The 22124-nt window shown below is 32.5% G+C and overlaps 2 protein-coding genes across 2 annotated transcripts in view; one reads left to right on the forward strand and one right to left on the reverse strand.

Moving 5' to 3' along the window:
• Positions 1–12471: 12471 nt before the first annotated feature.
• Positions 12472–15951, reverse strand: LOC127728847 (heavy metal-binding protein HIP-like). The gene is made up of 2 exons (XM_052236441.1): positions 15789–15951; positions 12472–12866 (listed from the first exon to the last, which is right to left on the reverse strand). The coding sequence occupies exons 1-2, from the start codon at positions 15949–15951 to the stop codon at positions 12472–12474; spliced, it is 558 nt and encodes a 185-aa protein (XP_052092401.1).
• A 3454-nt stretch (positions 15952–19405) lies between these two features.
• Positions 19406–22124, forward strand: part of LOC127731224 (tyrosine-protein phosphatase non-receptor type 4-like) — a 132196-nt gene continuing 129477 nt past the window's right edge. Inside the window, exon 1 of the mRNA XM_052240196.1 lies at positions 19406–19566. The gene's annotated coding sequence lies outside the window, so the exon portion shown is untranslated. The remainder of the gene's footprint in view (positions 19567–22124) is intronic.

The following is a 22124-nucleotide window of genomic DNA, read 5'->3' on the forward strand; positions in this document are numbered from 1 at the left end:
CCTTGATTTTACTCTGTGCATTTATATCCTTAAAAGCTTTGTTGTAAAATTTCTTTTATTTTGATTGGCTGATTAAGTAAAACCTTGAAACACTGATTAATAAATCACCCTCTCAGACTTTGTAGTCTCATAAAAAAAAGGGATAGCCAGAAATCTTTTTAGAGTCCCTCTGATGAATTGTAATAAAATAAATGAATCAACAGTGATACTCTCTAAAATTGCATCACAATTTACCTATATACTCAAATGGGATGGCATGAGTATTTAAAGTCAGAAATAGCTTTCTTGTTAAGGACTACAGTACATAATTGAGAATTCACTATTAGTCTAAAAGTCAAATCTTTAAACTTATAACTGTTATATGTTTTCTATTTATGTCCAAAGTGTTGCATCTAACTGCATACATAGATCTTGGTGGAAGATCAATGACTCATGTCTTGCAGACATATGATATTACCTTGATTTCAGCCCATATTTTATAATTAGTTAGTAATAAAATATCTGGTCTTGATTAGTTAATGGTTACTTTACATTATTAACTTAAGGGATACCAGTAGCTATTGAAAACATAAGGTTGAAGTATCTTGCATGATCACTGGGCCATTTGGGCGTTTGATATTTTCTTTCTTAATGTTCTGCCTGATTGTCTTCTTGTTGTCTGCTTATCTAGTGTGTGAGGTCATGCTTTCTTTTTTTTTTTTTTTTAACAATTAAATCATCTTTATTGCACTAAATGCTGTTTAACAATTTACTTAGCTTACAGCATTGGGCTAAGTTTCCCTGTGTATTTAAAATTATTATATATCCAGGGAGAATATATAATAAAATATATATAAATGTTAGTATTATACAATTAAACATAATACATAATATAAATATACGTCAATATAAACTGATTCATTGATTTTTTGTCTGCTTACAAATCGGAAAAAAATAACGGATCTTCACCGTTACATTTTGTGATTATTATGTGTATTTACTTTCTCACAGGATACCTGTGTAATTGGAATTTACTTATTCTTTTATAATTTGAAGGATTTATTATTCAAACTTACATGCTTGACCATGTTAATGGAAATACATATATAGGTAGGTGCATATAGTTATGTTAAATACAAATCAATAGGTTATTTGCGATGCATTTTTTTTTGGCTCCTCGTGGTATATTATTTATAGACTGGAAGTAGCATGTGTTGATTTGTCAAACATACTCATTACCTACAGATATCACTTACAAGTTACAATATATCGATGTCTTTAATAACATTTTTCCGGTTTCGATATTTCTTATCGCATTTAATTTTATAATGTCGTATATTTCCGTTTTGAAAATTTTGAAGATATCTATCTTTGTTTCTTTTTTGTTTGAAATAAAATGTGCTTTATATATAGAGAAAAATATAACTGTTATAAGGGTGTTTATATCAAAGTATTTTATATCTGATATTTTATAGCCAGTTATTAAATTTTCTAGCCTTAGAATGTGTCTGTTTATTTGAAGATAAAGTAGTAGTTTATATATTTCATGCCAGTATTTAGTATTATAAGGGCATGTTATGAAAAAATGTTTATAGTTTTCAATTTCTTTGCAGAAATTGCATGAACTGTTTTCTAATACTTTCCACTGAACTAATAATTCATTGCATGGAAGGATGAAATGGAGTAATTTCCATTTAAACATTTTAAATTTGTTGTTATCTAGGTATTTAAATATAAAATTAAGAGTGCTTTTTAATTTTATGTTAAAATTTTCTTTGAAAATTCTTTCCCACTTAAGATAACCTACAGGTTTTTCTTGTTTATGAGGGGCAAATAATATTGAATATATTTCTTTATTACTCATTTCTGGATAGATATTATGATTGAGTAGTATTTGCAGATTTTTGGTATTCTTTATATGTACTTTTGTTTTAAATGAGCTTTCTTGCTTTAAAATATTCTGCCAATGTTTTGGAATAGCTTTCTTTATTAAGGATAATTCTCTAATCCAATCTCGTTTATCTTTTAGTTTAAGTAATATTTTATTTTCTGATATATAACCTCTTTCATCTAGTATGTCATTTACATACAGAATATTATGTTCAATCCATTTAGTAAACAATAAGTGTTTTCCTTTTGTTTGTATATTATAATTGCCCCATAAGATCTGCTTTCTTATATCTAGAAAAGTTTGTGGGATCTTTGTCTGTCCACCCTTTACATTAATCCAAGTTTTAATCAATTGCTGATAGAACTCAGGGATGGATTTAAATGATTTTTTGTCTAACATATTAACATTTTTAATGTTCATTTGGAATATCAAAAGGTTTTTACCAAATTTGTTTAGATAAACTTGGGGTATGATTGACCAATTATCGCCAGAGTTTTGTTTAAGTTTTAAAATCCACCGTAATTGAAGTGCTTTGAGATACAAGTCTATGTCGATCATTTTTAACCCACCTTCCAAATAGTCTTTACAAAGGGTTGCACGTTTAACTTTATCTTTTTTCCCATTCCATATGAAATTATAGACTAGAGTTTTAAACTTTTGTATAATTTCCTTTGGTATGTACATGTTTGATGCAATATAAGTTAAATTTGGAAGAATTAATGATTTTACTACTATTATTTTGCCTATTAATGTTAAGTTTCTTTTCATCCAATTTGATAGTATCTTTTCACATTTTTTTAGCTGTTTATCAGTGTTTAGTTTTTGACAGTCTTGATTGTTATAACCAAAGTAAAAGCCAAGACTTTTAATATTATCTGTTTTCCAATTTATGTTTTCAAATTTGTCTCTACTATGTTTAAGTTTTCCTAACCAAAATCCCTCTGTTTTATTTCTGTTTAACTGTAATCCTGAGAAGCTTCCAAAAGTTTCAATTATATTCATTGCTAAACTAACATCTTTTGGTGATTTGAGAAATAGGGTTGTATCATCTGCGAGTTGACATATTTTCAGTGAGCAGTTTTTACCATCTAATTTCACCTCTAAACCCTTGAGGCTATTATTTTGTCTTAGTTTAATTGCCATAATTTCAACTACCAATACGAAAGCTAACGAAGAAATTGGACATCCTTGTCGAATTCCGCGAAAAATATTAAAACTGCTGGACACCCAACCATTGTTGAGTATACAGCCTTTTATGTCTGTGTACATTGTTTGAATCCATCTTATAAAACTACTTTTGAAGCCAAATTTTTCCAAGGTTTCTGACATAAAGTTCCATTCAAGGGAGTCAAATGCCTTTGAAAAATCAACAAAAAGTATAGCTCCATCTACTTTAAAGTTCTCTGAGTAATCAATAATATCTTGTATTTGCCTGATATTGAAGCCTATGTATCTGTTTTTTATGTAACCTTTCTGGTCAGTATGAATTATTTTTGGTAATACTAGTTTTAATCTTTGAGCAAGTGCATAAGCTAACAATTTTACATCATAATTTAACAGAGTTATTGGACGATAATTATTTAAAGAAAGTGGATCTTCTTTTTTATATATTAATGATATTGCCCCAACTTTTTGTGAATTTGACAATTCTCCTTTTTCATGGCAAAAATTGAATACAGATACAATTAATTCTTTTATTTTTTCCCAAAATCTTCTGTAAAATTCAACATTAAGTCCATCTAAACCTGGAGCTTTATTTAGTTTCATTTTGAATATAGCATCTGTACATTCCTGCACTGTGATTTTTCCTTCACATAAATTACTTTCACTATCACTTAATTTTGGACATTTTTTAATATCGTTTAAGTACTTTTTGGTATTTTCAACATCTGGATTAGTAGAGGAATATAAATTTTTATAATAGTTAACTTCAAGGTCAAGTATTTTTTCTTGATCAGTAATTATATTATTATTTACATCATATAATCTAGTAATGGTTTTTTTGCACTGCCTGGCTTTTTCAAGACCTAAAAAGTATGAGGTATTTTTTTCTCCCTCTTCAATCCATTTCACCCTTGATCTTATTTGATTGCCTTTTATTTTTTCATTGTACAGATTTCCTAATTCTTGTTCTACTTTCTCTATTTTTTCAATCAGGTAGGTATTTGTTTCATTAACTCTGATGTTATTTGTATGAATTTCATTATTTAGTTGTATTAGTTGATTTTCTAATACATTGATTGAATCTTTTTTGTTTAGGGCTTTCAATTTACAGAACTGAATTGTACAATCTCGAACCTCTATTTTAAAATTGTCCCATAAAATAGCTAGATTTTTTGAATCATTTGCTTTAATTTTATAGTTGTTAATGAGATTGTATATTATTTTTAGGTAAATTTCATTGTTTAAAACACTACTATTTAATTTCCAGTAACCACGTCCTTTATTATTTCTTGACATTTGTAATTTTAAAGATACACTATTGTGGTCAGTGTATTGAATAACAATTGGTCTAATATCACAAGAGGAGCAGTTTTTTTTAATTTCAGTACTAACAAGGAAGTAGTCAATTCTTGTGGCTTCTGTTTTATTTCTTTTACACCAGGTGAAATGAGTTTTATCTCGGTTTTTTTCACGCCAAATATCTGTTATTTTAAGAGATTTAATTAAAGTTTTAAGTCCGGATACTGGTTTATCAAATTTTGTTCTTTTATTTTTATTTTTTGTATCTTTTTCAGATAAGATATCGTTAAAATCTCCTCCTATTATTAATTGTCCAAGACTATATTTGTCTATAAAAGTTTTAACTGATTTAAAAAAGGTGTTTCTTAGTTTATTGTTATTTGGTGCATAAACGTTTGCAATTGTAAGTATGCTTTCATCAATTTCTATATTTATCAGAAGAAGTCTCCCGTCTTTATCCTTATAATAGTCAATAAATTTGTAATTAAGCCTACTTTTTAACCATATGGATACCCCTCTAGCATTGCTCTGACCATTGCTGAAGAACAATTCCCCTTCAAATTCTTTTTTTAAAGATTCTTCTAAGCTGTCAGTAAAATGTGTTTCTTGTATAAGAAGGATATCACATTTTTGTTGTTTTGTCCATTCAATTAGACGTTTTCTTTTTTCAGTTTGCTGTAGTCCCTTAGAATTGACTGTACAGATGTGAAGTTTTGGATCAGCCATGATTGTTATTATTAAAAGGTAAGAATTAATTTAGCTTTATGATTGGGAAACCCCCTTCTATTTATAGTATCAATTATCGATGTTGTGCCTTCTGCTACTGTTTCACGCAGGTTTACTTTAACTAACAGGTGAAAAATTATCGGCTGTTTTGTTGTGTTTTTAACAATGTATTCTTTATATTTTCTACATAGTGCACAATGTTTTACTATACGTAGTGATCCTATATAAAAACATATTAAATAGTGTTCACATTTTATCACATTATTTAGATATACAGTATCATTAATATATAACGTAACGGTATTATGTAAAACAATATTACACAGTGTTGTTTTCAAGTTAACAATGCATACAATTTTTACACAGAATGACCTCGCCTTACGGGTCATTATTTGGGTCAACAGCGTGACTTTGTTTACAAACTGAGCTGTGACAAACGTATACCACACACAGCTTGTGAATACAATAATTGAGAAATAAATTTTACTCAAAACAAAAAATATACATAAGTTGCAATGCTTCTGTTGAGAAAAATATTTACATGAATATATTATACAAAAGTTATATTTACAAAGTTTACAGTAGATTAACATAATGAGTAATTTACATAAATATGTACATTTTTTTTTATCAGTACTATATGTGTTGCATTTGTCAGGACTAGATCGTAATGGTTTGTTATCCTCATACTTCTTTGCTTTTATTTTGGTATATTGTTTTTTGTAACTATTGAATGCTAAAAGAGTTATTATTTTTTTCAGGAAATATATGCTATTTTCCAATTTGGACTCGGTTACGGCCCTTGACTACGGTAGCGGGTTGTAATCAGGCAAGGAAAAAATTGTGAAATTCGAAGAAAAATCCAACTTAGCTGCAATATATTGTTGTGTAAGGTTTACCATAAACATTTCTTTTGACAATTTACACGATCTTAACACACCAGAACATTCTTAAATTCTTGTAAAAATGGCAAAATCTAATGAAGAAAGCCAAAGTGAAGAAAAAATGGCGTCGTATGCCGACGCAACAAAAACAGATCCAAAGACAATAGACCCTTCAACAATGGCCGGTGTTAAGCCAGTCTTTGTTCAAGAAATAGATGTATTTGGTTCACTCACAGATCGAGTAACAACAAAAACTCTTTACCTAACAAATATTGAGATGTATCAAACTCTGGGTTATTCAGTTGAAGCAAGAACCATCATAGGACTTCAACGTATAAGAGGTCTCTGGAGAATATACCTGGATTGTGAGTCTGAAAGAGATCACCTTATCTCTAAGGGGGTAGAAATTCGTGGTAAAAAAGTCAACGTTTACTCAAGGAACCCTCGGGTGACCATACATGAGAACATAGACAATGTAAGAATTAGAGTTAAAGATGTCCCACTCTCTGCCGATGACGGCCAAATCTTAAGAGCACTAGAAGAACGAAGCTGTATAATCTTAAACCACTTTAGAGAACGTCTGAGGTATGAAAATAAGCTCACTAACTGTTTCACTGGTGATAGAATTGTTATATGTGAGGGTCCCTTACCCCAACACATTCCTCGCTCTATTGCAATAGGAAAATACAGAGCCACAGTTATGTACCGCGATCAACCAGTGACAAACAGTCGTCCAAAAAAGTGCTCAAAATGTCTAGCTGATGGCCACAATATAAGCAATTGCCCTAATGACTGGGTTTGTAAATCATGTGGTAAGGAAGGTCATAAACAAATGGACTGTATGGAAAATGATCTTTCTGATACCAATCAACAATCTGATGTACATCAAAGCACAAATGATGCAAATGAAAACACACATGCTGATGATGACACTTCTGTAGATACTGATGCTACACAACAACCAAGTCACACAGATGATCCACCAACAATTAGTGAACATGAATCTACGAGCGTACATGAAGACGACAGTGATATGCCCCAGTCTGTACCAACTCAGGAGGAAAGGAAAAGAAAAACAAAAAAAGAGAAAAAAGGGAAAAAGACAACACAAACTCAAATTACATCATTTGTATCAGAACAACAGGAGTCTGTATCAACTCCTGCAAAACTAAAAGCTAACAGAAACGTGGAACGGTCTCCGGTTACCCCGACCCATGTTCTGCACGATAATGAGGGTGATACCACAGTAAAACGGTCAAAAACTTTGGCAACTTAATCATATCAACTGAAACCCAATGGTATTTATCAGTACTGTAAAAACAAACAGTTTGCAGAAACTTTATATGAAAACAAATAAATGCAACACTAATTTAATATTATACTGTAATACATGTGCAGTGATATTTATTTTTTGTATGATCATGATGACACTTGTAACAAAACTCATTCACAGCAAAGTTGAACAAAGTACCACTCTATATACATGTAGTAGTAAGTCCACATACATTCCACAATTAGTATCTCTGGTGAATTACATATTTTATTTAAAGTTTGCACTTTCCTCACCACAGCTCCAATTGATCCAGATGTGCCTTAAAATGATTCTTCTTAGATCACAAAATAATTACATATATCACTTTTCAATACTGTACACAGATATGCAAAGAACAGACTTTTGTACACCAAAAATGAATAGTAAATTGACAACCGGTGTACAAATCCAGAATCACGCATGCAGCTGCACATATGCTCATATTTCGTATTTAAATGATGTGCATAGTTTTGAGGTCATGCTTTCGATGCATGGTTTAGTAAAAACAAAACAAAAAAACATTAAAAGGAGTATTTGCTGCTTCTCCACCAAGAAAGCTTCAATTAGGAGTGTGAAGAAAGAAGGTTTTAAAATAATGTGTCTGAGCAGGCATGTAAAAAAATTAACTCAATGTGTCAGTCTAATACAAAGCTGGGTATATACATATCTCATTAACTCAATGTGTCAGTCTAGTACAAAGCTGGGTATATACATATTTCATTAACTCAATGTGTCAGTCTAATACAAAGCTGGGTATATACATATCTCATTAACTCAATGTGTCAGTCTAGTACAAAGCTGGGTATATACATATTTCATTAACTCAATGTGTCAGTCTAATACAAAGCTGGGTATATACATATCTCATTAACTCAATGTGTCAGTCTAATACAAAGCTGGGTATATACATATTTCATTAACTCAATGTGTCAGTCTAATACAAAGCTGGGTATATACATATCTCATCAACTCAATGTGTCAGTCTAATACAAAGCTGGGTATATACATATCCCATTAACTCAATGTGTCAGTCTAATACAAAGCTGTGTACATACATATCTCATTAACACATTTTTGTCCTGAAAATGCATTTGATATTTGTTTCTGGATGTTTAAGTAGCAGCAATCAATCCATGTTATGTTCAAGGAAGAGTAAATGAGCTATGTCACAGACTTTTGTAATTTTTGGCATATAACATGGACATGTTGAGCTAACTGAAAATTAAAAAAAAACTGTATATAACTACTACACTTGCTGAAGCATTATTAAATCCTTAATATGGGTAAAACACCTTTCTCAACAACCAGTCTGTAGATTTTCTGAACAATTGGTAAACTAGTTATGTTGCCAGATACATTTCAAATTCAATAATGCAAAATAATCATAGGGTCACTGAGTGGTTTTTTTTTGTAAACAATCCTAAAAGGTCATCTGGGTGGAAATCAAATGAAACAGTTAAGAACATCACCAAATCTAAGTATCACTAGAACTTGACTTGTCATTAGGAACATGTTGGGTACCTCTAGTGAGGAAGGAACTGCCGATCCTTATTCAGTGCCTGTATTCACCCCTTTTTTTGTGGCCTTGGATATGTTTTCTGTGTAGAGGCCAATGAGAAAAAAATCCAGCAGGACCAAATGACAATGTGTAAACAATTAAAGTTTGTGTTGTTAGCCAGTCAATCAGGCTGGGAGAGAATTCTGAATTAAATTCATTGTATGATAGATGTGTAAATAACTTGCAGATAGTGCAAAATGCCATATCCGTAACTATCTACCATTAACCTTTAATATGTTATGTGTCCTTAAAAGAAGAAAAAAACTTTAAAGTAAAGCAAATTTATTCAATTTTTGTTAAATACACTTGCATATAATTCATATGTAAACTGGGACTAATACATGCACTGGTCCAAGATGGAAATCAAAATTTTATAAAATATTACTCTAATGATTTGAAGTAAAAAGGTAAGGTAGAATTTTTAGCTTACCTGGCCCAAAGGACCAAGTGAGCTTTTCTCATCACTTGGCGTCCAGCATCCGTATTCAGTCGACCATTAATTTTTACAAAAAAAATCTGAAACATGGCCACAATCATCATTTGGGTATCTAGTTTTAAAAATGTGTCCAATCAACATGACTGACATGTATGAAAATACAACATAGAGGTAAAATGCAAATGTTGTTTATTATCTTTAAAACCGCCAAAAATAAGATATAAGAAAAGGCTATATTGAAAACTATAATTCAATCGGATATATAAACACTTTAAATAGCGGAACAAATCAATAACAGTTGACTCCTTATTGGAATTCTTGCTCTTTACTGACGATGTTTACCATTGTTGCATTTTTGACTTTTGCCTTAAAAATAACTAGAAATTAAAAGAATGACCAGTAAGACAAGCTCTACAAATTATTCAAATTTTGCTGAAATCGTTAGTAGACTCTTTATTGAAGTAAGTGTCCTTAAATACGTTTTTTTATCCTTTTTCTGTGTTCTCAACTTTTGGGCAAAAACTAAAGAAGGTAGAGAAAACTGTAAACAGAAAAATGATCGGCAAAAAAAATCAACAAAATATATTTTTGTCATGAATTCTATTGGTGAGTGACACAGGCTATTTAGAGCCACTGGTTGAATAGATGGTAAGAAATTATGATTGTAATATCTCTGTGTCTCAATCTTGTGGAAATAATTTAATTAAATCCAGTACAAACTGTAAAATGCTAATGATACTTTTTTATATCATTTTTAAAAACTGAGACAGTCTCGCCAGTTCTGAAGAAAGGCAAAGCATTCTATGAAGTAGAAAACTACCGTGGTATAACAGCCAAAGTTACATTCTTTATCGGAAAAGTATTTGAATATATCATTTAGGATAAAGCCAGCCTATGAAATCTGATCAATCTTCATGCATCACAATTTGGTTTTACACAAGGATTATGTCCAAACATGGCAACCTTAATAGTTGCTGAAGCATGTTAAGATATTTCGGGAAAGCTATATCATCTAAAGCATCTTTGTAACAACACTTTAAAGGATATGTTATATCGATACGGCAAATACGAAATTTAGATACTCCTATATGAAATTTCTATGATGGATGTCCTATATGCGCTGATGATATCGTACTTCTTTCCACGAACAGGGAGGAAATTCAGGAAATGCTAGGTATTGTCCACAACTACCCAACAGATCCGCAAGCGAGCAACGTTATAACAAAGACTGGGAAAACACATAAATAAACCTGAAGATGTCGAGCATTCTAAATGGGAAATACTGAATCATAGACATATAATACAATTAATTCCGACTGAATTAACTTGTTCTGAACTCATCTAGGATTAATAAGATCATCAAAATAAGAACCAAGAATAAACATAGATGACCGCATTATCTTAGCAAGACGAACCCTATATACATACATCAAACCAAACTGCTATATAGGGCTTGAAACACTACATGTAAACTCAAAAGAAATGACGCTTTTATCCAGCTTTTACCTCGATATTCTAAGGGGAAAAAGACAGTTACCTCCTAAAAGAATATCATCTGCATCGGTATACCTACTCCAAGGAGCTCCTCTGCTAAATTCCGGAATTCACAAAAAAAACAAATCGGCCTCATGTTTGCAAATATCAACAAAAACAACGAAACTATTCGATCTCTAGCTATGCATAAATATATGTCTGGCAAATCAACAAGCTTCTTTACCAAAACAGCCGAAATTCTAAAGATGTACACTGACCTACCTTTGTTTCTTCATATATTCGAAAAAAAAAGTGTTAAAAAAAAGAGAATGTGACGAAAGGTCAACTCTACAAAATTAAGCAATCTCAAAATAAGAAATAGGTGTCAAATATCCAGTATTGGCTGCGGTTTCTTCATCTGTTTCGGACATCCGAAAAAAAAATTTCAAAGAGTAGAACTGAAACTGAAGACCTTTGTCAGACTCACGTTCTAACAACTTCATCGATGTAAATATGTCCTCCTGAAAATGCATAAAATATTTGCCACTGACGTTAAGCAACCAACAATCAATTTAAGCAATGTATATCAGAATATCAGGAAAGCATTGTTTACGCTCATTTACAGTTTTATGTTGAGTATTTCTCGTTCAAAGCGATCAACAGACTTGTAACCGTTAAGCAATATGTAAACTTATAGAGAACTGTCTCTCTTTAATTAATTGAAATATTTCTGATTGAATTCTTCAAACTAGGGAAACATTTGTATTGAAAGCACATGAAATCGGCGGAAAACGTTCTTAAATTTGTCTTAAAATCATCAAATCTCTAATTTTAAATACATACAGTTCTTATAAAAAAACTATATGTGCTGTTGATATATTAATTTCCGTTTTAATGATGTAAAATAATGACAGGGTCACCGACATCGATTTTACGGTATACATCATTCAAAGTGGTGTTCTATGTGAAAACACTGATACCACAAAACGTCGAAATAATCGTAACGTCATCGCGTTTCAGGCCGTAAAACGTCGATTTCTGACGTTTTTCACTATCAACTATGTTTACAACAGATTGGTTGATAGACCAAAAACGAAGTCGGTGACCCTATGATTATTTCATATCATTTTAAAAAACGGAAATTTATATATCAACAACATATAATTTTTTTAAGAAAATCTATGTATTTGAAATTGGAGATTTGATGATTTGAAGACAAATTTAAAAACGTTTTTCGCCGATTTTATGTGCTTTCTATCCAAATGTTCACCTATTTTGAAAGAATTTAATCAGTAATAATTCAGATGATAAAAGAGATAAATTCATTATTTTTCGATTTTCCGTTATAGTTCAACGAGAAAATGTTGTATGCAAAATTTTATGACATAGCCCATTTACTGTTTCTTGACCTTGTTACCAGAAGACACTCAACGACACTAAAAACGGACATTAGTTAAATTTGTTGATATAGAGTCTTACCATGCACTTCAACAAAAGAATTCAATTTCATAAACAGAAACCCCACATCTGCTTTTATACACATTATAAGATCGGAAACAAACAAAACATTGTTGTTTTAGCAGAAAGCTTTGTTGTTCTAGTCACAGCCTTTATTACTACAGAACTTTTTAAAATAGATGGTTCTATCGTTGCCCGAATCCTTTCAATAGATAGTCTTATTGAATGTATGGAACCTCTAATTATTCATAAGTAGTAAACAAAAACGATTGGCCATTTTCTTTTATTATATTACACCTTAAATCCACAGAATGAAGACCAATCTGCATGCAGTATATGTCCATAGCTTTGATAGGTTTGAATCCGCACTCGATTTCCTTTTTTCAAATGTACAACGACGTTTTTAGTTGCCGTCTTGCCATCAGTTGTACTTTCGGCATTGTTGTGGCTCCTTGATATGACACGACCATCAACCGTTAACTGGGTATGGAAAATATGTCCTGGGTTCGTCAGCGTTGTCCAAGCGAAACTGTACAAACCATCGTCAGGGGCTGTAAAATCACTGGAAATGGAATCATACGCTCCACCATCGTTCGTTACAATCTTATCAAAAACGATTACCGTATCATGTGGAAGGTTCTGTAAGCCATTGCTCAGCTCAGCATGAAACCCAATGTAGGATTTATCTGAAAATAATGTATATTGCAGATGTTATCATATAGCAATGGGTGGATGTACACGAGGCCTTTGTGAAATAGACACAGGAACGACTGCTGTCCTGTTCGAATGTCTTCGGAGACAAAATCAAAGATCTGCTACATATCTGCATTAATTGTGATAGACAGATGGTTTATGACAAACGTGATGATTTCAGTTTTCCTAACAGAGGGATGTTCATAACGAAAAAACTGCTCCAGCATAGTTATGAAGTAGCACGACTGGAATCGTCACTCAAGTTTTACGGTCACTGTCTAGAACTGGTTGACCGGTACAATGTATTTATGTGACAACTCTCGAGACACCTGAGTTCGCTGTATTAGAGTTTTAATTACCATAATAGTCGTCTACAAATTAACCGATGACGTCATATTCACCTCCTAGTGTGACATTTTGACTAGGTGTTGATTCGTATGGTAGATGATGCATGTATGAATCTTACTCGGTCGACGCATCCGATCTCACTCCGCTTGAAGATCATGCGATTTCCTCAAAGTTTTTTCTTGATTGATATTTTCTGAATGGATTAAACGGTGGGGTTTGAACATTGGTGGTCTATACTATTGTTTGTTTGTTTTATTTGTTTGTGTTAAACGCCGCTTTTCGCGAATATCTAGGGGGTCAGTTTTTATGGGTAACGGTTGCCCGTAGTGATTAAACCGACAGGAAAACTGGCAAAACCTTGCCACGAGCGGGGTTCGAACTCACAATCTCCGAGTTCGCCAACTTTTTGGCATTGTACAAGTACATGTTTTATCAAAGTGTGTTTCACATCTTTACACGTCCAAAATCATTGGACGTGCAATGATTGGTATTTTAGTCTGAAAACAGGATTTATATATTAGCTGTAATTTGCGTGAAACTAACTTCCATTAGCTGTTAACTGAGATTATATTCTGAGATCGGTACTTTGTGTCTTTAGTCTTTTTGTCTCGCTTGCTTGTCGCAGAAATCGAGCCATAACCTCTATATATTTCAGAAGGTAGAAGACCTGAATGCTTCATACCTGGTGTACATGTTGTCTGGCAGGGTTCATTTACATGGATCATTGATAATGTTTAGTTTATGGGATAGTCGTAGTAAAACTTTCATATTACAGACTTTTAACTTAAATTCAAGCATGATAAGTAAAGCAGGCGAATTATTTCAGCATGTGTTCTCTTGTTCGTACTTTGTGTAGATCTAAATAGTCAAGACTTTTCAACTGGCATCTAGTTTGTTCTTATGTTGTGTGGTTACCCCACTGTCTCAGAATAGAGAAGGGTTGAGCGCCCGCAAACATGTAAAACCCCGCAACATTCTTTATGTGCCTGTTTGGAGACAGGAGCCTGTAATTCAAGTCCTGTCTTATCCTATTTGTTTTTCGTTTATTGTTGTGTTCATCAGGACGTTGGTTTTCTTTTTTGAACCGTTTTACATTTTATCATGGTGGGCCCTTTTACAGTTAACTATACGGTATGAAATTTGCTTATTGCTGAAGACCATACGGTGACCTATCGTTTCATACATCTACGTCTATATAAAAATAAGGAGATGAGGTGTGATTGCCAATGAGACAACTATCCATCAAAGTTCAAATAAAGTGGATGTAAGCAATTATAGGCAACCGTACGGCCTTCAACAATGAGAAAAACCCATACCGTATTGTCGGCTATAAAAGGCCCTGACATGAAAAATATGAAACAATTCAATTGAGAAAACTAACGGCCTAATTTATAACAAAACAATTACGAAAAACAAATGACAGACGTGAACCAATGACAAGCACTGAACTACAGGCTCCTGACTTGGGACAGGCACATAAGGAATGTGGCGGGGTTAAACATGTTTGTGAGCGCTCAACCCTCCCCTAACCTGGGACAGTGGTGTAACAGCACAACATAAGAACAAACTATAAAAATCAGTTGAAAAAAGCTTAAATCATCAGATGGATACAAATAGAAATACATCTAACAAAAACACATAGTGGACGTGGACAGGTACTTATACATGTATATCCCAAAAACAAAAAATACACTAAGTACAGATCTGAGAGTACTCGCAGTTACTGACAGTTAGTTCAAAGCCAATAACAACTAATGAAAAAAATCATGTATCTAAGACTAAAATGTCAATCAGTACATATCCAACATCCAATGGATTTAGTGTTAAGACGTCATTAACAGTCAGAGAAAAACATGACCTTGTGCTATGCCAAACTATAGGTATCGACAGATTGTAGTACCGTGAAAGTACATATTTGTAATATTTAGTATGGTTTTAATTAGTTGTTTTTCGTACTTTGTGTCGATCTAATGCGTCAAATCTTTCTGTTTACACCACTGTCCAAGATTAGGGGAGGTTGGGCGCTTGAAAACATTTTAAACCCCGCTACATTCTTTATATGGCTGTCCTAAAGCATGAGCCTGTACTCCAGTGGATGCTGTTGGTTGATGTATTTTATGTTTGTTTTTCGTTTATAGTTTTTGATATCAGGCCGTTGGTTTTCTCGTTTGAACTTTTTTAGATGTTACGGTATGAGTTTTGCTCATTGTTGATGGTTATACGGTGACTTACACATGTAGTTGCTTACATCTACGTCATTTGGTCTCTGGTTGGAAGATGTCTCATTGGCAATCATATCACATCTTCTTATATATTTTATAGTGACTACTTAAACTAGTCGGTCATCAATGCCCCTCTACTGGTGACTGCGTAATATCTATCATAGTGTAGATTTGTATGCGCATCTACTTATTTTTTCTGAATGTTCAGTGTTGACACGTGTATTTCTTTCCTGTTTAAAAGCAGTTAAATCCTATTGTTTTGATTTTAAAATCATAAACATATTCTTCTTCTTCAAATATACAACACATCCTCACTTCCATATTCCCTTCTTTTAATTAACATACTGTGTTCGTTCTGTTGTATCTGGCTTACAATATTCTGCAGGTTCTGGATTTTCAATTCAAGTTGATGAATAACATCCGGGTCATTCATAAGAAGCCGCCTGTCCTTAGAATTAATCCCATGTATACCTATAACTTTTAAACTCATAAAAACTAGTGTTAACATAAACACCCCAACACGTTCCATTTTTCCTGTACAGCAGTTATTCGGCAAGAACTGTTTAAGATAGGACAGGAGATGATAAGACTTTCTATGTGACATACCATAAATAAAGCAGGGAGTGCGTACAGAAGGTAGTTAGGTGCTTTATATAGGGTTAGGGTTAGGGTAAGGATAGCAACTCAGAACAAAGAAAGAACTTACTATACCAGAAGACGTCATCTAAACGTACGATGTATGTCGGTTATGGTATAGGAGACAACACAATACATAGACAATAATAGTGCATTGACTTGACATATCAACGATATAAGGATGAGGCTTAGAAACGGGGAAATGCGAGGCTCTGCCGAGCTTTTTCCCCGTTTCGGGCCGAATCCTTATATCGATGATATGTCAAGTCAATGCACTATTATTGTCTTTATACTGCAATCTAAAAAAAAAAACATTTTCAATTGTTGTTTAATGTGTTAATGTTATTATTTGATTTAAATATTGGGAAACTTCCCCCTTTTATAAAAAGGCCTCATATCATGCAGGCGGAGAAATATACAACACAATGAAATGTACATTACCTGTTGAACCCGCAATCGATGGTGAACGAATTTGTTTGAGAATGAACTAAAATATCAACAATAAGCATAAAACATAATGATTTATAGTTTGCAAACCAAAAATATTAACAAGTGAAATATGTTTTTTTTTCTAAAAATTGCAAAAGAAATAAGTTTGAGTCGTTGTATACATTGGAAACAAGAACAGGTTGAATAGGTCGTATGAATAATTAATTATAATTTCGGCAATTTCTATTTAAATATTCATGAGGAAAAGTGATATCAGGTCAGTGACTGTATATGACATAGAAATATACGGTCAACGCATTTTGACTGCTCAAATAGAACGAGTGCAGTATAAATGTATATACTTCATCCGTTTAATTCAGCAATGTTCTTCGTGTTCTCCTCGAGGACGGTTACTATTGATAAGAGAGAGGCGAAAGATACCAAAGGGATGTTCATATATGTTTCATAAGTCGAAAACAAACTGACAATGTCATGGTAAAAAACAAAAACGACAAAAATACAAACGGCAGTACACAAAACACAACACAGAAAACTAAAGTCTGAGGAACACCAGAGACATAATATAATATGTTTTGTATTATGTGTCTCTGGCAACACGAACCCCTACAAAAACCGGGGTTGATCTCAGGTGCTCCGGGAGGGTAAACAGATCAAACCCATTTTTCTATGATTCAATATGGATTCAAAATCAAATTGGTGGAACTATATAGTAAATAAGGATACATCTACAGAAAAAACACAGAATGGGAAATTTTGTTTGGGTCATAATTATACGTAGGACAAAAAACTGTCAAAATAGGTTCAATTTGGGTACCCTCACGTTAGTCCTAGGGTCGGTCGAGTAGATTTTTTCTAATACGAAATTATAACAATATATATATGCTTTATTTAAAAACACTCCGTCACATTGACATGTGAAACAAGAGGTAAATATATACAAAATACAATCACATACAATCATAGAAATAAATAGACCAACTTAGAAATGAAATATCTTAATAATTACTTTACTTTATAATATTTTCGTTAACTTTGAAACGAATAAAGATACATTCTTAAGTACATTAATATTAACCAATGATAGTAGTCCTTTCATTTTTGCTGCACTGGGATATTTAACATAGTATTCTGGAATGTGCTGATTTCTGATACTTTCTACTAATACAGAATTGCATTCAAATAAATAATGGTATCCATTACCAATAGCATTTAAACACAAATTACATGTCCTCTCGTCTTTTGGAATATTGTACCATCTACCCAGCTCTACTGGAATTTTTACATTACAGCATCTTAATTTTGAAATATATTCACGTTCGATTGGTGATAATTGTACAAGATAGTTTTCTAAGCCAAACATTGTTTTAAAAAGATCATAAAATTCTCCTCTGGATGAGTTGTCAATTTGACTATGCCAATTTTGAATGAATGCATCTTTAAGTTTTTCTTTCAGAACGATTTTTAGTTGATTTACATCTAATGGTAATTGCTGAGTCCAAACATAGCTAAGTCCGGAATTGTCTAAAATCGATTTAATATAGTCAATCCATTTGAACATGTGATCGTCTTTTAAGTTGAACATAATTTGATAAAGTATACTGCTTAGTTTATTTTCATTGGCGAGAAGTATGTTCCAAAAACACACCATTCTGCATTTTATTACGATATCTATTGGTTTACGACCAAGTTCTCCATATGTCATAAAATTTGGTGTCGATGATCTAATTTTCAACACATTCCGGAAAAACTGCAGTTGGATTTTTTCCAGCATGTAGTTGTTTCCGAATCCCCATATTTCACACCCATATGTCAGAATTGGAAGTATAAGTGCATCAAACAGTTGTAATTGTAAGTCGACAGGTATTGAGAGGTTACGTATCTTTGTATAAAGACTAAAAAGTGCTTTCTGTGCTTGTTTCGCTAAGACGTTTCTTCGCTGTTTCAAATGAACCATTGTAGTTAAAAGTTAGTCCTAAATATGGATAAAAATCTTGAATTCCAATAGACTGGTTAAATATTTGAAAATTTGGTAATGTTCATGATTTCCGTTTGCAGAACACAACAACCTTTGTCTTCGATAAATTAACGTTTAACCTCCATCGGACACAGTATCTTTCAAAAACATTTACGGCTTGTTGCATTGATTCGGCCGTTTCAGATATAATTATAGTGTCGTCGGCGTACAAAAGAACGAAAAGTTTTAAATAGATATGCAAATAATTGCGGCAAATATTTTCCATAACTTGCAAGTTCTGAACATCATTTTCAGCAAACGGAAAGACTCAAGATCGTTTAGATAAACAGCAAATAAAAAGGGGGATAAATTTTCTCCCTGTCTCACTGCAATGTTACAGTCAAAAACGGCTGACACTTCGTTACCATTCCTAACGCGCGATTTAACATTACTATACATGCTATATATTACCTTAAAAATTTTCCCGGAAATATTCGCCTTTTGTAATTTTATCCATAAAGATGTATGACAGATTGTGTCAAAGGCTATCGAAAAATCAACAAATTAGTGCAAAAGAGTTTTTTTCCAAGAGCTTGATAAATTGAAATTAATGAATGTAATACAAATATGTTATCCAATGTACTATAACCTTTTCTGAATCCTGTTTGAGCCTCGGAAATCAGATTGATCTCAACTGAAAGTATAAATGGTAATCATGGTAATTAAAACATAACTAAACAAAATTATCAATACAGTACATGTAAAGTTTCAATAAACTACATAAAACAACCACTTCGACATTTTTTCATGCTTATGAAACTAAACAGGTAGACGTCGGTGGGTCTAATGTAAAAATGCTAAAAATTTAAATCAACGGCAGGTGCGCGTGCCATCTGGCGGTGCGACAATTGCAAATTGGTCACGTGACTTTGTTATTCATCCGCCATTTTGATTTTAATCGCAACTTCCTGAGAAAAACGAAATGATTTGTTGACAAATTTTGATGCGACAATATCTCAACCAATGGACTGGGTAATATTTATTTGACTTGTTGATCTGAAGCAGCAAGTCAAACTTCGCATGGTAAGTGTAGAGCAGGCATCAGAAATTCCCCTGAAATGATGTCATCTTTACCTGGAAGACCAACTTCCGTTCTAACTTGCAGATACACCTTTATGAAAAACATACATTATTTGGCTTGAATTGAATAAAATAGTTATTTCATAATGGCCATAAAACGTTTCTAATGTGAATTTAGTAAAACTCCATCCATTTATTGGTGGTGAACCAGTCAAAAAAGACTTTATAATAAGAAAATTCCACTGAGGCACACCTGTGAAAAGCATGGAATGTTTATGGTGTTCACATAAAACTAGTCCAGATAATCGGCTGCTGAGTGTATTTTTCCGCTTGATTATTATACACTCTTTTGATGGAAATGTGTCAAAGCAAAATTATGATACACTGGAACAGATTGGGGACCACTCTGATACTAAAAAAACCCAGTGCTACCTGAAAATATGAAAGGCCAGTGAAGCAAGCCAGACTTATTTCTGACATTTAGTTGTACAACACAGTGAAGATAAACTGCAAAAGTTACCAAAATTTGTTTTCTTGTTTTTTCGTAAGCAAAAAACAAAATCATAGTGTATTTCACATTCACTCGATTTGAATACACAGAACACTTATGTTCCTTATTTTGAAAGTTTCTGTTTCGTCTTTGAATGGCATAGCAGTCATATTTTATTTCTTAAAAATGGAGATTAAACTATTAAAACAAGATGGGGAATCAAATTATGTTTAATTAGTAAATGTATATTAAAATATGAAGATGTACAGTTATCAGTAATTACTTCAATTGGATTTATATTAGTGTAGTGCCAGCTTGATTGGGTGATGGCGACATAAACACTTAGTACCAGGTCATTTCACTCTGATTCCCTTTTGTGTGATGTTGTATTCTACCACAGATTAGAAAGTGAGTCATATTGCCCAAAATTTTGTAAATTATAAATCTGATAACTATAACACTAAAGGAAGTTTAAAGCATAGATTTGTCAGATATTCAGGAAAACACATGGTTCAGCATTGTTCATAAAAGGAGATAATGTCTCTCTTTTTCATTTGCATTGATTTCATACATATTAAAATAAAATATAAATATCCCAAATTTAACTGTATAAGGATGTTTTTAAATTAGATAGAAATGTACACAGATATTGAACACAGTTGGAAGCTTCTGAGACACTTCAGCTTGAATACTACATTGTACTTTTAAACAGTTTTACTTAAAACATAATAATAACTGCAATAATGGATAACATTGTCCTTTCAAATAACCTTGGTAAATCTACTTGTTTGCTACTCTTCATGTTAACTGACAATACTCATTTTGCAACAATGAATGTTGATCACTGTAAATTAAACTATAAAACTAGTACTGTTCTGTTGTGTTTTTTATTAGTTAATTGTATTTTTTTGGGGAAAATATTTTTTGTTACTTCTTGTCCTAAATTCCAAATTCTTGAAAAAAAGTTATTGTTTGTAGAGGCTTGCAAGTTTTGGTGATATATGCATCTTATGATAACATCCCCCATTTCCATCATGTCCATTGTCTATACTATCCTACCATTATTCCTTTCAGTGAAAACATAATTACATGTTATCTCCTGTACTTGATATACTGTAAATGGCTGTTTGACTGATCAATTCATATTTGAAGGTGTTGTGAATTCTAAAAAAATTAAACCTTCAGCTTCAGACTTAGTATATCTGCTTTCTAAATATACAGCTACTACAAAAATCCATCTTTGAGCATTTAGGCCAAATTCTGTACAACTACACATGTAGGACTGAAAAATGAACATTACAGGAAATCAAAACCAAATTAGAAAATTGAAGCCCTTTTTCAGTGGACAAACTTTTTTTCCTACAATGTACACATTGAAAAATGTAATCTGCTGTGGTGACCCTGACAAGTCTATTCTAAAAGTAAATATATAAAGCATTCATCATGATACACAGAGTGTGGTAGCTTCTCAAACATACAAAATGGTACATTTGAATTGAAATATCTGTTAATCAGTGTGGCACCACCATAACACTTGTTCATGTACACTTACAGAGGGATTTACATTGCTTGTAACTGAAAGTTGTTCACATAGTATGGTGCAATCTTCACACATGTTCATGTACACTTACCATGGATTTAACATCCCTTGTACATGAAAGTTGTTCATACAATGTGATGCCATATTCACACATGCACTGACAATGGAATTACATGTATGTAATATCCCTAGTTCTACATACCAGTTTTCATCAAAATAGTGCAGAATTAAAATGGAGTTACCTCCCATATACTGCTAAAATATATAAAGATTCATATGGCAGAGCTCAATATTAGAAATAGAGTTAGCACTCCTATACTGCCTACATAAATATCTGACATTAAATATTCATATAGCAGAGCTCACTGCAGGGAGTACACTCCTTTAGAGTGTTATTGAAAGTAAATTACCTCCCATTGACTGCCAACATCCATATCTGACATTACATATTCATAAAGCAGAGCTCACTGCAGGGAGAATTTTCTCCTTTAGAGCAGTATTAGAAATAGAGTTATCTCCCCTAGACTGCCA

Source organism: Mytilus californianus, unplaced genomic scaffold (genome assembly GCF_021869535.1).
Source record: "Mytilus californianus isolate M0D057914Y unplaced genomic scaffold, xbMytCali1.0.p SCAF_2, whole genome shotgun sequence".
NCBI classification, from domain to species: Eukaryota; Metazoa; Mollusca; class Bivalvia; order Mytilida; family Mytilidae; genus Mytilus; species Mytilus californianus.

Coding starts and splice junctions, on each gene's coding strand:
- LOC127728847 (XM_052236441.1), bottom strand. CDS start 15,951: ATGTTAACACTAGTTTTTATGAGTTTAAAAGTTATAGGTATACATGGG. Junction 12,867..15,788: donor GATACAACAGAACGAACACA/GTATGTTAATTA, acceptor CATTATTTTCAG/ATAAATCCTACATTGGGTTT.